At 54.4% G+C, this 19885-nt stretch overlaps 1 protein-coding gene across 2 annotated transcripts in view; it reads right to left on the bottom strand.

Moving 5' to 3' along the window:
- Positions 1-19885, bottom strand: part of BIN3 (bridging integrator 3) — a 45058-nt gene that overhangs the window by 2839 nt on the left and 22334 nt on the right. Inside the window, exons 2-9 of one of the 2 annotated variants that reach the window (XM_032470933.1) lie at positions 18440-18488; positions 13643-13812; positions 10544-10584; positions 10052-10113; positions 7330-7466; positions 6754-6794; positions 838-979; positions 585-719 (exon numbers count right to left, since the gene is read on the bottom strand). In XM_032470933.1, coding sequence (XP_032326824.1) covers positions 585-719; positions 838-979; positions 6754-6794; positions 7330-7466; positions 10052-10079 — 483 coding nt within the window. In that variant the 5' untranslated portion in view covers positions 10080-10113; positions 10544-10584; positions 13643-13812; positions 18440-18488. The remainder of the gene's footprint in view (positions 1-584; positions 720-837; positions 980-6753; positions 6795-7329; positions 7467-10051; positions 10114-10543; positions 10585-13642; positions 13813-18439; positions 18489-19885) is intronic. The other variant, XM_032470932.1, reaches the window with a different exon arrangement.

The raw sequence follows: 19885 nt of genomic DNA, 5'->3' as shown, positions 1-19885 counted from the left end.
TTTCTACTGGAAGGTGCATCACAGCCTGGTGCCCAGGGCGGGGGCGGGGGGGTGCAGAGTACGGCTCTCTCCAGGATTTAGGGCCGTGCTCCAAGGGACCCCCTGGTCTTCTGCCAAATGAAAAGGGCTGACTAGGGAAGGGGGTGGTGAGGGTCCTCAGAAAAAGGCCGTCACCCTGTAGGCCCTTGTTCATGACCTGAGCACCCAGGTGGGAACCTGCCCATCAAGGTGAAGTGCTGAAGGTGTGGCCTGGTTTCTTCTCACCTGCTGGCCTGCTGGTAGAGCGTAAGGAGAGAACTTGAGGGAACTGTTGGACAACAAGGAACTTCATCTTAAGGCTGTGATTAACCAGAGCAACGCGGGAACCAAAACAGGAATCCCAGCGAACAAACAGAGGGGCCCTGGAGCCCTCCCTCGGGGGCAGTGCTGGGGCAGTGACCCTCTTTGCAGAGATTGGCTAAGCCACATCTCCTGTGTGGGGACTGAGGCTGGGCTGGCATAAGACGGGTCTCCAAAGCCCTCAATTGCGTCCCAAGGGAAGAAGGGTTGGGCCATCACTCAGGGCAGGGTGGGAGCAGCCTCACCTGTGCTCGGATCAGGGACTCGAAGCTGGGCTGGAAGTAGTCCAGTCGGCTGTTGTAGAACCGCGGCATCTCATCCAGGAGCTGCTTGTTCTTGGCCTCGAAGTCGTCCCGCACGGGCCGAAGCTCTTCACGGGCCTGGGGAGCAAGACCCTGGCTGTCACAGCTCTCAGCATCCCAGCTGTGGCATGATGTGTGTGTGTGCATGGGACCCACATGGCCCGCTGTCGCCCCCCAAACCCCTTCTCCCTGGTACCTGGTGGAGTTTGGCCAGCACTGGCCCCGTCTTCTCCTTCTCCTCGTACTTCTCCACCTTGGCCTGCAGCCTCCTGTAGTCCTGCAGGGCCTGCTCCCGCCGTTTCACCGCCATGTTGAGGCTCGGGAAGACACTGCCAAACCTGTTGGACACAGCGGGTTGGAGACAGGCCTGTTCTTGGAGATGCAGGCTGGCAGCTCATTGCTCATTTAAAAATACATATTGATCAAGAACGGTATTTAAAAAATACATAGTGAGCACCTACCAAGTGCCAGACCCTGCCCCGGTCTTGGGGATTTCGCTGCGAATGGGACAGATGAGACTCTGGCCCCCTGGGGTGCCTGCTGACAACGTCACCTTGGGGTAAGGCCACGGGAAGGAAGACAGGGCCTAAGGGCCACTCCACTGACCTGAGTAAGACTCAGCAGGTCATGAATGCACAATGCCACTGCCCCTTAGCCCCACCTCACCTGACCCCACCCCTCACTACAGAGACCTGTAATACAGCAGGGCAGAGCTGAAGACTCCTAGGAGTGTTTTTTTTTTTTTTTTTGACTCGGTACAAAGTAATTCAGCTTTTACTAATTCTCATCATGTATCTTAGAAGAAACAAAAGACAGAAGAGCCACTAGAGCCAGGAGAGCTCCCTGGACAATCACAAAGCAACAGGGGTGGGCAGGGCTCAGGAAGCCATTTGCGCAGAGGCAGCATTCCCCTGGGGGGGGGGGGGGGAGGCGGGACCCAGGGCTGCTCCAGGAGTTGGGCCAAGGGCAGCCACTCCGAAGGCTGGTGTCTGAGAAGCTTGGAGATCAAGCTTCTGTCCAACGTCTTCCTTTAAAAAAGTGAAAGAAACTGAAGCCAGAGAGATGACTAGTCTAAGGTCACAATTAGGTAGTGACAGCCCGGCAGAGAACTCAAGTGTCCCAGCTCTCTGTCTGGCACCTCCCGACCAACTCATGCTGCCACCAGCAGGTGACAGACCTGCCACTGAGACCTACTCCCGGCTCTGCAGCAAGAGCAGGAATCCTCATGTTCTGCATCTGAAATGGCCAAACCATCAAACCAAAGGTTTGAGAAAAATAACCCCTGGGAGTTCTTCCTGCCCCACCGGGACAGAAAGAACCCTAGGGGAACGCTCAGAGCGGCCCTTCAGGAAGAGGCAGCAGATTCGTGGGCATGGTTGGCCTCTGTGGGCACAGTCTTTATGACAAGTGTCCTCCTTGGGAGGGGCAGCGCGACCTGAGGGAGACCGAGGCAGGGATGCTGCCTCTCCCTGGCTGCTGAGTGTGGGAGGAGGCCAGCCCAACAGGCAGGCAGGTTCTCTGGAACCGGACAGAAGAGGGGGAAGCTTACGCAAATGCAAAGCCCGAGGGCAGGAGCATCTGACTTGCAGCTGGGAGCCCAAGTGGCTGGTGGAGATCCGGCCAGGCCACCGAGATGACAACGGCGCAGCGGTTATTCGGGGCTGGAGGGGTGAGAAGCACGAAGTGGGCGTCCCAGGACCAGGATCAGAGTTGGTTCCTCCCGGAGCAACCCAGAGGAGATGAAAGACGGGGCAGGACTGAGGGTGAGGGCGGGGCTCTCCTCACTGGGGCCTCAGGTGGTTGCTGATTTCAGCCTTCACAGCACCCAGAGCCAGGCGTGTGTCTCCGGGCTCCCAGTCATCCTGAGGTAGCTCAGGTACCACGTGAAGAATGACTTCCCAAGTTTGCCTCTCAAAGGAACATGACCATGATTTTGGCTTTGAAAAAGCCTCAAGGAATCAAGAGTCCATGTGACAAGAGTAATGAATACTTCTGCCAGAGAACAGAGAATATAAACTTAACTAAAGCATGACGCCCCAAACAAAGCTAGAGACCCAGACAGTAGATTTTGATGAAACAAATCAAGACCATTAAAGAGGATTCTTCGAACTTACTGGGTGTCTGTAATGGACTCACTGCGTAGCCCGCAACGCTCACATGGGCCAGACCACCCAAGCACCTCTGAATCCTCAGTCATAGGCCCCACACATAGTAATCCAATCCACACCTGAATGACTGATCTGCCAGGCAGGAGATGTGGGCCTCCCTGGTGCTGTGCAAACTGGACCAGGCACCTCTAGGACCAGTGGTCCCCCTGGGGCAGCTCTGAACACGACGAGGGCAGCTGAGACCATATGGAGGAGCTAGACTCACTTCACTGCTTTTGCCTCAGGCACTGGGGTCTCAGCTGCCTGGTGAGGCCCTCTCCCTTCCAGCTGAGAGGCTCATGGTTCAAGGGAACAGGTGGCAGTTGGGCCTAAGAAGCCACCAGGCCACCTCCCCCTCTACCCCAACTGGACAAGGGCCACCAGCAGCCACCGTGATTCTCTCGTCAACCCCTGCTTGGGCTGGTCCCAGGGCTGGGGCCCCTGTCCCACCTTGCCAGCTGCCCAGGAGGTGCTGGGTGGAGGCGGGCACAGTCTGACAGGACAAGGACCAGAGGCAGGCAGGGGGCTGCAGGTGGAGAGTTTCCTTAATTTGCCACAGGGCCATCACCTCAGCTCACATCCTCAGGACGGAGGGCGCCACAACGAAGGAAGCAATGGGCGCGGGGTGTTCCATGGCTCAGGACACGTCACCACGCGGGCGGTCAAGCCCCTCCTGTGCCTCTGACCCCGGCTGCACTTGTGCCTGTGCTCATCCTCCGAGCCTTCTTCCCTCGGTTGCTGACTAGGGTTTATTTCCAGGGCAGGGTCGGACACACCGACCTGGATGGGCCTACAAAGGAAGTAGAAATCCAACCCCAGGGCTGGGGAAAGGCATGGATGGACCCAGGGCTGAAAGATTTCCAGGCAACCTCAGGGGATGGGCGTGTCTGCAGGACACTACCTTCAGCCTTCTGGAAGCAAGGCTACCTGTCCTCTGTGGGGAGGTAGTGGCTGCAGCAGGAACTGGTCCCAGCTGTTCTGTGAGAGCCTCCAGGAAAATCATTTCTTCCCGCCTCCCACAGTAGCACCCCTCAGCCAAACCCAGAGCCGCGGAGGGCCCAGCTCGCTCAGCTCACTGTTGGTGGATCAAGAGTCACTCACCGCCTGGGTAGCTCTGGGCCTGGGCTTCGGGACCCCCTGGGGTGGGGCAGGTGTCTCGCCCTTTTCACAGAGCAGCAGGGAAACTAAGGCCGGGCAGGCGAGACCAGACACTGTGACCCCAGGTGGCAGATGAGAGAGTAGGGGGACCGGGACTCTGGAACCCCTGGCTTGGGTCACTGCCCCACTGAGGCTGCTCCCCTGCCTAACTTTCTACTTAGAAGAACAGAAAGAACTCCGCCAGCTTCACGTGTGTCGGGGACTATAAACACCACGGTGCTGTTCAGGGAGAGGAGCCCCCCTAACCTGTGTGTGGAGCACTTTGGTGCCTCCTCTACCTTCACGTCAGGGCAGGGACGCTGCAGGGAGGTGAGGACAAGCAGGCTGGTCCCCGGCGCCCGGGCCCCTCCCAGACACACCCCTGGGACCCTACTGGGTACCTGCTGACTTCACCTGATGAGCATGGGGGGACCTGGCTCTGCCTGGGGCACCAAGTCTGCACTCTTACTGGGCTGCCATGAAGAAACAAGGCTAGGGGTGCAGAGCCTCCCTGCTCAGTTCCTGGCATGCCCCCGATAATCAGCACGGAAGTCCCTGGGCCAGGGACTCTGCCCTCCACACATGGCGCTTCTTCAGGCCACGACCCTCCTAAGCGCTGGCTCTGCCACTTGGAGAGCTCAGCTCCATTCTCCCTTCCACAGATGGGGAAAAGGCCTTGGAGGGAAGGTGCAGGACTGGCCCTTCCACCGTATGGCTCTCCCCTGGCCCATCTTCTGGAGAACATGGTCATGGCTTCCACACTGCATCCTGAGCAACTAAAGTCAGAATCACATCTGTCCTCAAAGAAGGGAGGACAGCACTGGGCCCACCCCAGGTGCTCACTGAAGCCCTGCCCATTTCTTGCCCATCCTAAGGTTCTCCAGCAAATGCCTCCCCTGGATGAGCATGGGGTGAAGAGGCAGTGAGAGGGGTGGAGGGAAAGAGTGAGGGAGAGAGGCCGGCTGGGAGGTGGGCTGGGAGCAGCCGGCCCTGGTGGGGAATGCCTGCCATTCCTCAATCTGTGCCCACACAGCCGGGATCTTCCACCCACCAGGAAAGGGAAATTGAAAGCATCCCCATCCGACCATGTGAACACGGCCCAGAGACTGGGGGATTAGAGGCCGAGCCCCCTGGGGGGAGGCTGGGGGCGGCAGGGTGGCCATGTGGTGATGTTCCTCATCAGAGGACAGGAAAGCTGCAGTTTCCTGTTTCCGGTGCTGGGGTCCCTGGGAGCTTCTCTCCTGGCAAGAGGCGGCAACAGGCAGTGCCGGTTTTATGTGGTTGGGGGATATCGCATGTCGGCTACGGGATGCAGGGAAGCCAGCCGGGTAGGCCGGCAGGCCCGGGGGGCTCACGGAGAGGTCAGCGGATCTGCTGTGGAGATGGTGCCCGCCCCCTCGGCCACTCACCCACCTTCCTGGCAGGTGGTGGGCTGCTGGGGTGGCGGGAAGCAGCCGGGATTTCTCTCCATCTGGCTCCAGAAGCCAGGCATCAGATTTCAAGGCCGCCTCGTTGGTTGTGAAATCGAGACAGGAGTTGGTCCCCCATTTCTCCGGGCTGGTGTTCCCTGACTAGCTCTGCCAGCTGCGTGTGTCCACGACAGCCTCCGTGGCAGTCCCTGGGACCCCCATAGGCAGGATCTGCTCTGCCCCAGGTCCTTCCCACCCAGCTCCAAATCCTGGGGCCTGGAGATCGGGTCAGAAGGCCACAAATTACGGAGTTCCTTCTGATGCCTCCCTCCTGAGCTCCTGGCCTCCTCAGCACCCAGCTCCTCATTACCCTGTCACCTGGGGCTGGGGGCCCAGGGCAGGAACAGGGCAGTGGGAAGAAATCCCTTCGGGCCAGGTTCAGCTTCCCCACCACGGCTGGGCCCCCAGACAGCCTGGCTTAGAAAGAGCTTTCCCTAAGCCACCCCTCAGACCTGGGCAGGGAACAAGAGCTCAACAACCTCAACACCAGGGGCCGGAGGATCTAAACCTGCTCTCCCCATCTCCCTCCGGGCCCCGATCCAGGCCTAATGGTAATTAGCAGAGCCTCATTACCCAGGCCCTGGTGAGGCAACTGCCAGGGACCACCACAGAAGAGGTAATAACGTGCAGCTGCCGGGCTGGAGCGGGAGCCTTTCTAGGTCAGAGCCGAGCTGGGAGAGGCCAGGGAGGAAGATGAAGTGATTCGGGAGCTTCAAGGCAATGTTCCTGCCTGGCAGCCCCCCCAGCCCCCCCCCCCTTAAGGGACCTGGGGAATAGGCCCGTCTGATCACTGACCAGAGCCTGCTGGACAGAAGATGAGTCTCACAGAAGAATTCCTGACCCTGGCAGGTCATGAGTTAGGGGACCTTCGCAGGCGGGACCCCACGGCTGCGCCCTTCCCGGTGTGCGGCCGCCCCCACGTTTTAAAAGCCGAGCGCTGCAGGCAGCTGCTCTCCCAACCCGGCTACGCGAGATGAAAGGCCTCGCTCAGCTCCGCTGAGGGCCGGCCAAGATCTCTGCTAGCTTAATTCCGCCCGCTCTGGTCCCACAGGTCCTCAGTCAGGGACAAAAGGACAACGGCGGAATGACCATGGGAGCCCCGGCCGGCCGCTGTGGAGGGTCAGACGGGCCCTGCCATCACCCAGGCAAGGCGGGTGTGCTCGGGAGCCACCAGGAGTATCAGGCCCAGGGCCACAGATCAGGTAGCAGGTGTCCCCAGAGTCTCCTGTCTGCCCCGTGAGAGCCTGGGGGAAGGCTGCTAGAAATGGTATTTGGTCCCCAAGTGGCTGGTTGACTGGCCTTTCCAGCAAGTCCCCTGAGGCCCGTGGTCCCCTAGACCCCCCGATGACCTTTGCTTACTTTTTTAAGGGTTCAATCACGGTCTTCTGTATCTGGTTCACCTGTCAAAAGAAAAACCCAATGACATCGAAACTGAGGGGAAGTCGGGCTCTTCCCAGAAAGGGAGGCTCCAAGTTCCTAGGAGAGAAAGGGGACCTGACAGGGGAACCCTGAGAGCCTCGGGCTGGGAGAAGACTGGGGCACCCACAACTGCCACTGGAGCGAGGCGGAGATGATGACTAGGAAGTCTGGAGGGCAACAAGGGACACTGTCCTTGTCCTGGGTCAGTTCTTATCCTGCCACCACTGTCTGCCGAGGCTGATGACACCCTCGCTCAGGGTGGAGGCTGGGTGAGCAACCACAGACAGTCTGTAGGGCTGCAGGTGGGCAGAGCCGACCTGCGTCTCCCTTGTGGCCTCGCAGGGAGCAATGTAAGCTCGTGGGAGCCAGGGAAGCACTCGGGGCTGGGGCAGGCTGGCCAGGAAAAAGCTCACTGGGCTGAGGGCGCCCAGAGGAGACTGAGCCCTGGTAAGGACTCCACATGGTGCTCCACCCGGGCAGAAGCCTTGAGAAGGGGGAGACCAAGACCCCAGTCACCTTTTCCTGGTTGAAGGCGTCCATCCGCTTCATGGCCGTGTCCAGGGCTGTCACCATGTTCAGAAAGTCCTGGTCTTGCTCGCAGAGGGGATTGGAGAGCAAGTCCAAGGATATCTTCACAGCGGATTTGGACATGGCTGTAAGAAGTCAAAGCTCAGTGAACCAATGATGGGACAGGCTTCCAGGTCTTGTCCTCAGGACTCCCTGTCCTCCCTCGGGACAGCAGCCTGCCCTGGGACGACCTTTACCCACGGCCACAGGCCACAGAAGCTACACAGTACCACAGAGCCATAAGACACCAGTCTTTAATGCATAGTGGGCATTCCTGATGCTGCTAATGTCCATCTAATGCTGCTCTGGGTAATTCTTTTGAGCAGATTTACCTGTTGCAATGACTGTATTTTCAAAACTCTGGATTATACACAGAATCATATGGGTGGGAAGCTGTAAGAAATACTTATTTCTAGCCCCCAATATTTATTTCAGTAAGTCTGGAATCCAGGAATATGCATTAAAGAAAAAATCTCCAGGGAGTTTGGACTTGAAGCCTCGTTTGGGACTCCCTCACAGACAAGAGTTCCATAGCATCTCCACCAAGGAGGCAAACTTACTGCACAGGGCTAGGGGCAAGGTTTTAGGCTTTGTGGGCCGAGATGGTTTCTGTTGCAACAACTCATCTGCCATAGATGGGACCTGAAGAATGCACGTGGCTGTGTTCCAATAAAACTTTATTGACAGAACTAGCCCAGATTTGGGAAGGTAAGGTAATGTGTTGGCAGCTTTGGAGTTCTTGGTCCTGTAGAAGTTTTCAGGTCTCCATTACTGGCAAACAAAAATCCTAGAATCCAGGAAGAGGCTGCAGAAGGGTCATGCTTGCTCCGCAGTCTGAGAGTCTCAGGGGAAAACAAGTTTTTGAATGCATTTCCTATTATTTTATGTCATTAAATTTAAGATGCTATCAATTAGCAAGACACATCATTATTGCATAAACCATTAAAAGAGAAAAAAATGCTGCCAATTAAACCAGAACACACTATTCAGTGTTATGGTACCTTGATTTCTCTTGAATCTGGGAGTGTGCTGCAGTCACCTGGCAAAAGGGCAAAATAACAGAAAAGACTGGAAATGAGAACTTCCCAGTGATGGGGTGAAGCAGTGGAGGGAAAAAACCCTCTTCAAAATCTGTGAAGTGACTTTGTAGGCTCAGGAGCAAACTCACGTGTCACTTGAATGGATTATGAAACGGTCACAGACAGCATAATTATAAGATAAAAAACCTGGATAAAACAAAACATCTTGGAAAAAAGTTCCTCCACTGATTTTTTAATAGTTGAGGAAATAACCCCCCAAAATCTGGGGTTTGGAGGAAAGACTTTCCTCCCAATTTTCCTTTTCTTTCCTAAAGATTTCACATCTTCATGCTGTTGTCTCTTTGCTAGAACCATCTGAGGTCAATTAACGGTGCATCTGTAAGGGGAGCACTGTGCCTGGAACCCCCATCCCGAACCTATGTGAACAGACCAGGGCGCCGTGGCTTCCATTCTCCTCTGGACCAGCTCACATTCCTCATCCTGCTTCTGCAGGGACACAAGAGGGGCGTGGTCAGCCCAGCACAAACCAGGAGAATGGTGGGCTGCCAACCTCAGGGAGCACACGGGTCTCAGACCCCATGTGGGCCTCTGGAGCCCTAATGTAACCTCAGAGTGCAGGGGTCAACAAGGACCCGGCAGAGACTAGTCACACCCATGTGATCTTGTTCTGGACCCATAGCTTTGGCTCTGAGATCCTGTCCAAGCAGCAGCTCAGGAGTTTCCAGGACCAGGAAGGGTGTAATGTGACTCCCCTCAACTGTGTGGAGCAGTGGTTCTCAAAGTGGGGTCCCCAGAACAGTAATGCCTGGGAACTTTTTTGGGCCTTACCCAGACGTGATGAATCAGAAAGTTGGGATGTGCCGGACGATCCACTCGGCAGTGAGCCCTCCAGTGACTGACGCACCAGAGCACAGGGCTTTCTGGCCCGGACTGTGGGGCCTGGGCCTTGCAAGGACCTGGGGTACCACTGTTTTCAGAGGGCTTTCTCTGACCAGACTCCCCTTCTGACTTGGGACAGAAGCCAGGAATCCTAGGCTCCAGGAGTCCCTGTTTATCCCAATTTCTTTGTTAAAAACTTGCACTCTCTACAGCCAGACTCTACTGCATGGCTCCCTGACGGTCTGGCCCTTCCTGTCATGCTTGGAGAGTAGTCGTGTGGAGCAGCAGGGAGGAAAGGAAGCACAGGCCACAGCAGCTCCTTACTGGAAAGGCAGCGGGAGCCACAGAGAAAGGAGGAACCCGTGAAACTCAGAACTAACTACAACACAAGTAACGGACAGACTCAACATCAGACCGGTGGCTTGCTACACACACCATGTGGAGAGGCCGGGGCCAGGAGCAGGTCACGTCCAGGCCCGCCCCGTCCTCGGGACGAGCAGCGGCAGGAGGCGCTGTGGCAAAGACCATGGGAGCTGCCCTCCACGCGCCACTGGTGGCTGACGCTGCTCCAGGGAAAGTGGTGAGTGGTACCTGCCAGCTGAGAAGTGACCTCAAGCCACTTCTCTGGGACATCTGTGGGGCATCTGCTAAGTGCACTTACTTCAAAGCCAGCCCCAAAGGGACTGAGTGGGGAGGGTGTCCCCCTCTGCCCCACCCCCATGCAGACTGCGCGTGGGGGACGGGCCACCTACCCAGGTCGGCGTCCGTGCTCTTCTTCATGTCCTTCTGCAGCCTCTTGGTCTGCTCCTCCAGCCTGCAAGGCAGGGTGTTGGACCTGGGGACCTGGCATCGCCCACCTGCTTCTGCTTCATTCTGCCCGTCCACCTGAGATCAGCCCGACCTGACACTCTGGGTCGCCTGCCAGGAGGAGGAGCCCTGCTCTGCAGGGACGTTCTCCTTGACTGAAGGGCCACTATGAGCTCGGCGAGTGGCCACGCACCCAAAGGCTATGAGTTAACAACTGTCATGCAGCCGCCACTCAGGAGAGAATTTCTGGCAGGTGGTGAACTGAGCTGCCCTCGGCTCCCAGGTGCTAACGGGGCAGATGAGCAGCCCACGAACGGGCGGCGGAGCGGACCAGGCAGAGTGGGCAGAGGGCTCTTTCCTTCTCCAAGCAGCAACCCTCTCCCTAAACCCCTCCCCCACCCCCCGGCCCGCCCTCCCTTCTGGGCTTTGACACTCACTGCTGGAGTTTTCCATACTCCCTCTCAAAGTCTCTCTCCACCTGTGAGGAAGGAGATAACTCAGTCAGTGGAGGAATGACAGCACGCTGGAAAAAATCTGCCAGCCTGTGAAACGTCCTCCACGCCCTCCCCCTCTCCCCCCCCGTCTGCAGAGAGCACCACCACCCAGCTCCTACAAGCACCAGCACATCGCCAATGACACAGGAGCCCAGTGTTCCCAAGTTAATTGTGTTTGATTTAGGGCGCGAGACTCCCCTCCTAGACGGGCCAGCCAGGCAGGGACCAGCGGATCACAGCTCTGTTCTTCCACTGCGGGGAGCGGAGCGGGGGGCTGGGCTGCGCTCGCTCCTCCCCACCTCCTCCGGTGGCAGGTGAGGTGCTCAGAGTGTGACTGAAGCTCCGGTGGGTGGGCAGGGGGTCTGCTCCTGTCCCTGCCTCTGCGCTGCTCTGAGGTGGGGAGGCACCTCCCCTCCTGGCCTTGGTTTCCTACAGGTCCCCGCCTGCTAGGTTCAGGGTGGCTCCAGAAAGACCAGGCAGCCACGCTCCGTGCACTGGGAGGTACCAATCACAAACACCATTACTACTGACTCAGGCAAGGCGCTCCACACTCTGGGTTAGTTATCGCATTCCCCAAATATTTAAACCAAGTGGGTATGAACATTGAACCCAATTCTACTGCCTCCACATCAGTCAGGTGAAGCTGGGAAAGTCATGTGCACTTCCGGGCCTGAATCCCCCCATCTGTAAAATGGGGCTGGCAGCGGTCTCTCAGGAGAGGGGTGTGTGGGGTCCTGACGTCTGAGGGCTGTTAGGAGGGACCGAGCCCCAGCCTCTCCTCCTTCTGGCTCCCCCTGTGGCTTCTCGAGGCAAAGCCAGCTCACAGTCACAGAATGCTCACCGGGCTCCCACCACTGGCTCCTCCTCCACCACTCACAGATGTGCTGAGGGCCCTCACCGCACTGAGGTCACTGGGACAGAGTGGGGTCGCCTGCTTGAGGTCACACCGCTAGTGAGCGGCAGGCCTGGGGTTCGAACACGGGCCAGGCGGCCTGGCTCCCAGGCCTGTGCCCTTCACAATCATTCTACCAAAGGGGGAAAAGCACTGGCTGATGAACTAAAGCCATGACCTATGACAGTGCCTTCTTGCCTGCTACCCCGAGACCCCTGCCAGGGATAGCCCTAAATCCTGACTCTAGCTTGCCATGCAGCTTGGAGGTGAAGACGTGCAAATTCGCAGAGATCACCAAAGCCCCACCACGCCTCAGAAACCACCTGCCCATCAACAGGGCCCCAGGAGGGGGCCTTCTAAAACCCCCTCAGCCTCCTGCTCCACGTTTGGATTTAGGTAAATTCAACACAGTCACAGACGGGGCAGAATACTATTCAGGCCAATTATTTCACATGATAAATGAGGAGAACGCAGCCTGGACAGGGGGTGTGATTTATGGAAGGACACAGAGGTAGGCAGTGGCAAAGCAGGGCTAGAATTCAGACCCCTAGTTCAGGCCTTTTTTATATTTTAAACTACATTCATTAACTCCACACACATTTATTGAGCATCCATTAAGTGCAATGCATTCTGTCAGGGGCCAGGGATACACTGGCAAATAAAGTTGATGTGGGTCTGGTGGGAGAGATAAAACTCACACACGCACACGTAACCGCGGACTGTGGGGCGCCCCTGGATGGCAGGACGCGGGGGACCCACTTAGTGCCGGTCCTCGGGCGTGACCACCGGGTTCTCCTGCGTGGAGACAGCTCAGCTTGCCCACGGGAACTGTAGAACTTAGACGCAGGAACACATTGCAAAGTCTTTCTCTTACTTTACAATCCTAACATCTGGGACCTTCCACAAAGCTGTGAAGTAAAATTCATCACCAGTGCCCCAGCCTCCTGTCCTACAATCTTTCCCACAGACGCACTGTTTCTCCACCCAGGAACCCAGCGTCTTCACCATCACCTTTCTTATGATCTAACAGAAGATTCTCTTATGAAAAAATTCATAATTCACTCCCACTAAAGTGCATATGCCTGATAAAAGTTTAAGTGTTACTTATCTCAGGGGGTTTGTAGATAGACAGGAATCAAAGTCTTAGCTGAAGGCCTGAATGGCCTCCAGTGAGACCGCAAGTTGGGGATTTGCTCTGGAGCAAAGGGGCTTGGCTCCGCCCTTGCAAGTCTGCACCGAAGTTAGGCTAGTCCTTTCTCCAACAGCGCCCTGGGGGAGGGAAGGTGCTGCAGGCGAATGGGCAGAGACAGAAGATGTGAACTCTGAAACCAGATGTGGAACCTCACAAATATTACCAACATTTGAGCCTCCATTTCTTTTCTAGTAAAATGGGATAATTTCACTTGCTCTCAGATCAGGGGGCTGTCAGGTGGCCGACAAGGAGGCGGGGCAACAGCATCGGCCTCTCTGGCTTGTTTGGAGGGTTAACGTGCAGTCTGTGTAGAGCACAGAGCCAGATGCCCAGCCCACACACGGTGCCTCCTTGCCCCCCTCCTACATACTGGGGTGGGGAGAGGACGGGAGTCTGGGGGTGCAGACTGGTCTGAAACCCTCTGGCGGAGAGGAGGAGCAGCACAAAACACGCAGGGGTCAGTGGGCAGCTGGGACAAGGCCTGAGTCTGGGGGCCGTACCGGGGCCTCCCCCTACTGGACACATCTTTCTTACTTTGTAGGATGTGACAACTGAGCAGAGTCTTCATGTCTAAAAAGTATTTTTTTGCCAGAAAGATGAGACTGAAATTAAGGGCACTGGGGCCGGAGTCCAGCTCTCCTGAAGATCAAGAGCACAGAGTAGGTGCCCCGGGAGGGGAGGCGAGAGCCACGGCCCCCTGGCGCTCTCTTGTGTAACCCCCGGTGTGCCGTGTGTGGGATGTCAGGAACACCTGGCCTCCCTGGCTGTGCTGCTGGGACTTGCACGGAGAAGGACTGCAGGCTTCCGATGGGGCTGGATCGCTCTGGCTGAGGAGGAACTCGGGGTCTCACACTGGATGCAGAGAGGTGTGTCGGGGTGGGAGTTCGATTCTTCCACTTTATGTGCTCAAGGCCATCTGACGGCCTAAGCGAAGTTTGAGAACGCTTCTCCTCCTCACCTCTGGGCGCCAGCCAGGGGTTGCTTCACCTGCATAGCTCCTTGGTCCTGAGGTCTCCCTCCTCCACTGGGGAAAGATCTGAGACAGGCAGCGCCAGGATTCTGGACCCTCGGACAACAGTTAAGGGGATCAAGGGATGCACTGGAGTCTCATTCCAAGGTATATCCATTCTGACAGAAAAAGCCAAATACAAAAGATCTGAACATCTTTGGATGCTTGATGCCTTTGCCAAAAAGGCAACTGGACCTCAGTCAACAATGTGAGTGTAAACACATGTGCACGACTGTCGGCGGGTCAGGACGGGCGTGTCCGGCTGGCGAGGTCAGCACGGGGAGGATCAAGCAGAGAGACCGCCTCGGCTGCCCCCGCATTCCCGGAGGCTCAGGGTGGCAGGAGGGACCGTGCTGCTCACAGCTTGTCCCCAGTGCCGAGGCCAGGCTGGCTCATGGCAGGAGCTCGATGGTTGTTAGGTGAATAGTGGGCTGAGTTCCCACCCACTTATGCTCATGGAGAAGGGAAGAGGGAGGCCGGCAGGCAGGGCCAGGCTCTCGTCCCTGGGCTAAGCTGAGCCAGATCCGAGCTGACGCAGAGGGAGCGCGGGGCCTTCTGAGAAGCTCCTCTTCAAGGGCTGCTCCAGGTGGACAGAGGCCTCCCTTTGGTTTGTTACCAAGGGTCCCTCCATAAATTGGGAGTATGGGGTTAGCAGATACAAACTACTGTATACAGAATAAATAATAAGGTCCTACTGTATAGCACAGGGAACTATATTCAATGACTTGTAATAACCTTTAGTGAAATGAAATGTGAAAAAGAATATATATATGTATGATTGAATCACTGTTATACACCAGAAATTAACACACTATAAATCAACTATACTTCAATAAAAACAAACAAACAACAAAAAAACAACAAAAAACCCACAAAGGGTCCCTCTGTTTTGCACATGAAAACCCTTCTCAAGAAGGCTCAACCTGCCAGACTCCTGTCTGCCCTGACTTCACGGACTGCCTACCCAGCTGGGAATTCAGGTGTGTGTGAGACCCAGGGAAACCCTTGCTTCAGAGAGTCCTCCATCACCCCAGTTACAGAGGGAGGGGCAGCCTCTCTTCGCTGCACCAAGCTGCTCCCACTCCTTTATGGACTGGGACAGTGGGAGGGGACGGAGCCGAAGGTTAGGACTGGGAGGTGGAGGAATGTCTGTCCTTACATTTCGGTCCCAGTGGTCAGCTCCTGCAGAGAACACGCCCTTCCAGACAAAGCCTTGACAATCCTGGAATTTGCGTTAATAACCTGGGCACAGGAGAACAGGGAGGGCAAACGCACAATGCTTTCTTTGTGTCTGCTGGTTGGGTGCCTTGAGCCAAAAACCTCCTGAAACTCCCTGAAGATAACATGAGTATTTCTTCCCATGACAGGGTGCCACAATTCCAATAACCCAGGCAGCCACATCTGCTCCCCTCCCTGAAAGTGCCTGGACAAGAAAACCAGTGCGTCACCAGTGTCTGGGGGCAGCTGCCGAGACAGCACACAGCCCTGGCCTGTTTTGGGGCCAGGAGGGGGCTTGCGGGGTGGAGACTCTGAAGACGCCGGGTCTTGCTACATTATCCTTTGGTGCCTCTGGGGAGTTGAGGAAGCAAATAACTCTATTCCAAGCTACAACTCAGCTCCGATTCCTTGTGAGAGATCAGAGCCTGGCCCACCCCTTCAGTGCACCGGGGAATCTCGCTGCGTGAGACAGGCTGTGTCCTTGGCGCTTTATAAAGAGTCACACTAGCTATCTTCTCAGAATGAAGTTAATATTTGTCAAGGGCTCACTACATGCCAGACACTGGGTTAAGTGCTTCATATGCATGACCTCACGTAAGACGCATAATACGTCAATGACACAGGTACTCATATCATCCTCACAACGGAGAAAACTAAGGCTCAGAGAGGGTAAGGAACTTGCCTCAGGTCACAGACCACAGGTGGCAGGGCCAGGAGGGGAATTTAAGCAGGGAACCCACCAAATCTGGCTTCTTAACCAGTCCACGATGCCCTGTCTGGAGCAGCTGATGCATGAGTTAGAGGACCACAATTCCACCCCAAACAAGACAAATGCGAGGAAGGGAAGAGGGAGGCCGTGGGCCCATCCACGGGACCAAGACTGTACATCCACCCTTCCTCTGGGGAGCCCCTGTCACTCCTCAGAGTAAAACAAGGAGATCTTTCCAATAACAAATTCTTGCAAAGATGCTGGAAACTGCATTCCAGCCTATACTTTCTGTGGAGAACAAAGGCTATTTCGATAACAGTTGGGGTGTTAGGAGAAATTTTTGTTTGTTGGTTGGTTTTCTGGTAGCGAGTGCTGGGAATAAAAGACTCTTCTCGAAACCACTTCCCTCCCTTTCAGATCTGCCCTGGATTAAACTCTGGAGACTCAAAGCCACACCTTCCCACTTCCTGCAGCCGGCTGGAGCAAGCCCAGATTCTTCGCGCTTCAGCTCAGAGCCTCCGCAGCTGGTCAGCCTCTGCATGGGAGGTAAACTCAGTCTGTCCTCGGCCTGCCTTTGCTTGGAAAAAAGGCGGGTTCTTTTAACGTGGGCCCATTTCCTGTTAAGTGACCTAACTTTGGATTTCCCAAAGATGGAGCCAGGGCTCAGATGTGTGCTGGACCTCCCTTCCCGCCAAACCCAGTACTCAGTCCTGAGCCAAGGAGGGCTAAGCTTACTAAGACGAGAACTGTCAGTGGCTGCGGTGACAGTCAGGAGCCTCCACCAGGCTGACAGCGCTGGGCTTCCTGGAGCCGTCACAGCGAGAGACGCAGTACACAAATGATCTGTCATGTCAAACCCTCAGGAGCCTTACTCAGATTTTGGGTGAGGAGCTGCAGAAGTCATTTTTGACTAGAAGTCCAAAACCTTGGGAGATCTTCACAGCCTGAGTGAGGTCGCATGAGGCAATGGAAAGAGTACTGAAGAGAGCCTCCAACTTGAGTTCTAATTTCAGCTCTGTCAGAACGAGGTCTATAAGCTTCGAAAGTCACTGCAACTCCACGAGCCTCAGTTTCTTCATTAGGAAAACTCAGTAAGCTGTTGGACTGGGTGATCCCTAAGGGCTTCCAGCTCTAACTTTCTAATTATCTACATTCTCTTCTTCTCCCGTTGTCAAGATAAAATAGGGCTAAAACTGTAGGCTTACAGAGAGAAGGATTCAATCATCCCCTCCCACGGAGTGGCTCTGGGTCCTGGCTAAGAATGTGTTCAGCATTCTCTGACATAAACTGCAGCAGTGTGTTCCTAGGTCAGGCTCCCAAGGCAACGGAAATAAAAGCAGAAGTAAACAAATGGGACCTAATCAAACGTATGAGTTTTTGCACAGCAAAGGAAACCATAAACAAAATGAAAAGACAACCTATAGACTGGGAGAAAATATTTGTAAATGATGTGACTGACAAGGGCTCAATGTGCAGAATATACAATAGCTCATATAACTGAATAATAAAGAAACAAACAACCCAATCCAAAAATGGGCAGACGACCTCAACAGACATTTCTCCAATAAAGACATACAGATGACCTATAGGCACATGAAAAAATGCTCAATATCACTAATTATCAGAGAAATGCAGATCAAAACTACAATGAGGTATCACCTCACACCGGTTAGAATGGCCACATTAAAAAGTCCACAAACAATAAATGCTGGAGAGAGAGTGGAGAAAAGGGAATGTAATTTTGTGCAACCATTATGAAAACATATAGGATTTCTTAAAAAACTATAAATAGAGTTACCACATAAACCAGCAATCCCACTCCTTAGTATATATCCAGAGAAAACTCTAATTTGAAAAGATACATGCACCCCAATGTTCATAGCAGCACTAGTTACAATGGCCAAGACATGGAAGCAACCTAAATGTCCATTGACAGATGATTGGATAAAGAAGATGTGATAATATATACAATGGAATACTACTCAGCCATGAAAAAGAATGAAATAATGCCACCTGCAGCGACACGGATGGATCTAAAGATTATCAAACTAAGTGAAGTAAGTAAGAAAGAGAAAGGCAAATGTCATACGATATCACTTATACGTGGAATCTAAAAAAATGATACAAATGAACTTATTTACAAAACAGAACAGACTCACAGACATAGAAAACAAACTTATGATTACCAAGGGGAAAGAGGAGTGGAGGGATAAATAGGAGTCTGGGATTAGCAGATACAAACTGCTATATATAAAATAGATAAACAACAAGGTCCTACTGTATAGCACAGTGAACTACATTCAGTAACTTGTAATAACCTGTAATGAAAAATATATACATATAACTCAATCACTATGCTCTACACCAGAATGTTACAAATCAACTAGACATCAGTTTAAAAAAAAAAAAAAGAATGCATTTAGAAGTGGAGAGAAAGGGACCTGGACATCTTCCTGGCCTTTTACCAGCCTGAGGTGGCAGAAATAAAGACCTGGGATGTATCCTTGGCGGGAGCCTATGCTTCAGGAACCCTTTTAGTGCAGTGATGGGCTGTTGAGAAGCAGTGTTATCTGCCCTCACCTTGTAACCCACCTCCTCCACCTGCCTGAGGAGGGGAAGGAGCCCAGGCTGATCAGAGGGAGGAAAATGTCCCAGGACAGGAAGGCCCCTCAGCCCCAGTCTGTGAGAGCTTCTAGGGCAGCACGACTGGGAATAAGGCCCAGGTTCTGCCCTCCCAGCCCCACAATGCATCAAGTCAAAGCTCCGGTTCTGTGCAAAGGCCACGGGAGAGTCTCGGAATGAAAGAACCTGTTACTCACTGTTTTGGGGACGATCTGTTTCTTGGGCTGCCCAATCTTGAAAGGAATCCTGTAAGAGACAGAGATAAAGAGGGCCGTCAGGAGAAACAGGGAAGAATGTCACCGGAAAGACGACAAGGCATCACCACTTCTCCCTGAGAGGGTACAGAAGAGCGGCAGGGCCTCGCTCCCGGGTGCTTGGACCATGTGCCTGTGGGTCTAGGACCGTTATCGGTCAGGCTGGGCTCCGGAATGGTCCTCCTTGGACAATGTCAGATGGAGGTGGCCCAGAGCATCTTTCCTACTAATAGTCTGTCATTTAAATATGTTCCAAAGGTCAAGACAGGAAAGGAGAGACTGTACTATTAAGTCACTAGAAACCCTGCATCTCAAGGAGCCACAAAATCAGAACCCACAGGCTCACCCGGATAGCTATCACCCATGAAAATGTGCCTTTAACCACAAATCCCACTATCATCTGTATTAGGGGCCTCACTGCTTCTCTACAAACTGTGCAGGGCTCCTTGAGTGGCTGGGGAGAGATGACAAATTGTAGGGGTATCAAGGGCCAGCCAGGCTGGGTTATCTCATGCAAGCACTGACAACACCTAAGTGAGGCTAACTCAGAGGAGCCTGAAACCCAGCCCAGGTCTGCCCTAAACTCGATGGGAAGCTGTGCACCTCAGGTTCCCCACTTGGAAATGGAAGGCAGCTTGGCACAATGGAAGGACGGTCCTGGTCTAGGAGGCCAAACCTGAGCGCTAACCCTGCCTCCGCCTCTGATGAGCAGGCTGCCCTTCCGCAGGTAATGACTGCTGGGACTTAATTTCCTACTCTGTGAAATGAGAGGGTTAAACTGGATAATCCAGAAGCTTCCTTCAGGTGCTGAAGATTCCATGATTCTACAATTCTGAGAAGAGAAGAACTGTACTGCACCCCAACAGCTACAGAAACACAGGCTTCTCACCACTAGGTCGAGGGAGCCAAGCACCCTGGCTCGGATCAGCTCAGGGAAGAGCCGCGTGTGCAGGCTGGACCCCACTCTCACCCCTCTCCTCTCAGCGCTCTGGACAAGTGGTCCTTCCACTCAAACCTCCCACTCCCCCTGTGGCCCCCACCCTACCCACCAGGCCCCTCCCTCTCCCGGAGCCTGGCTTCTCTTGGCCACACTGACCAACACTGCTGCTAAACCCAGTGGTATAATTAACCACCGATAATAACCCCAGACAACAATCTGGTTGAGAGGATGGGGCAGCCTGAGTCACAGCGGTTTAAATTTAATTTCTGGAGGACATCCTGTTTATTGTTAACCCAGCCCCGTAATTTGGGAGCGTTAACCCTTTGGGGGCTGGCTGATTCACGTGGCTTCTGTAAACAAATAATCTCTGGCTATATAATTATTGGGGGGAGAGAAGGGAAGCTTATGGAACTGAAAAGGAAGGACAAAAACGAAACTGCCATTTCCCT

This window comes from Camelus ferus, chromosome 31 (assembly GCF_009834535.1).
Source record: "Camelus ferus isolate YT-003-E chromosome 31, BCGSAC_Cfer_1.0, whole genome shotgun sequence".
Taxonomy (NCBI): Eukaryota; Metazoa; Chordata; class Mammalia; order Artiodactyla; family Camelidae; genus Camelus; species Camelus ferus.
This window is presented reverse-complemented; position numbering and strand designations above follow the sequence as displayed.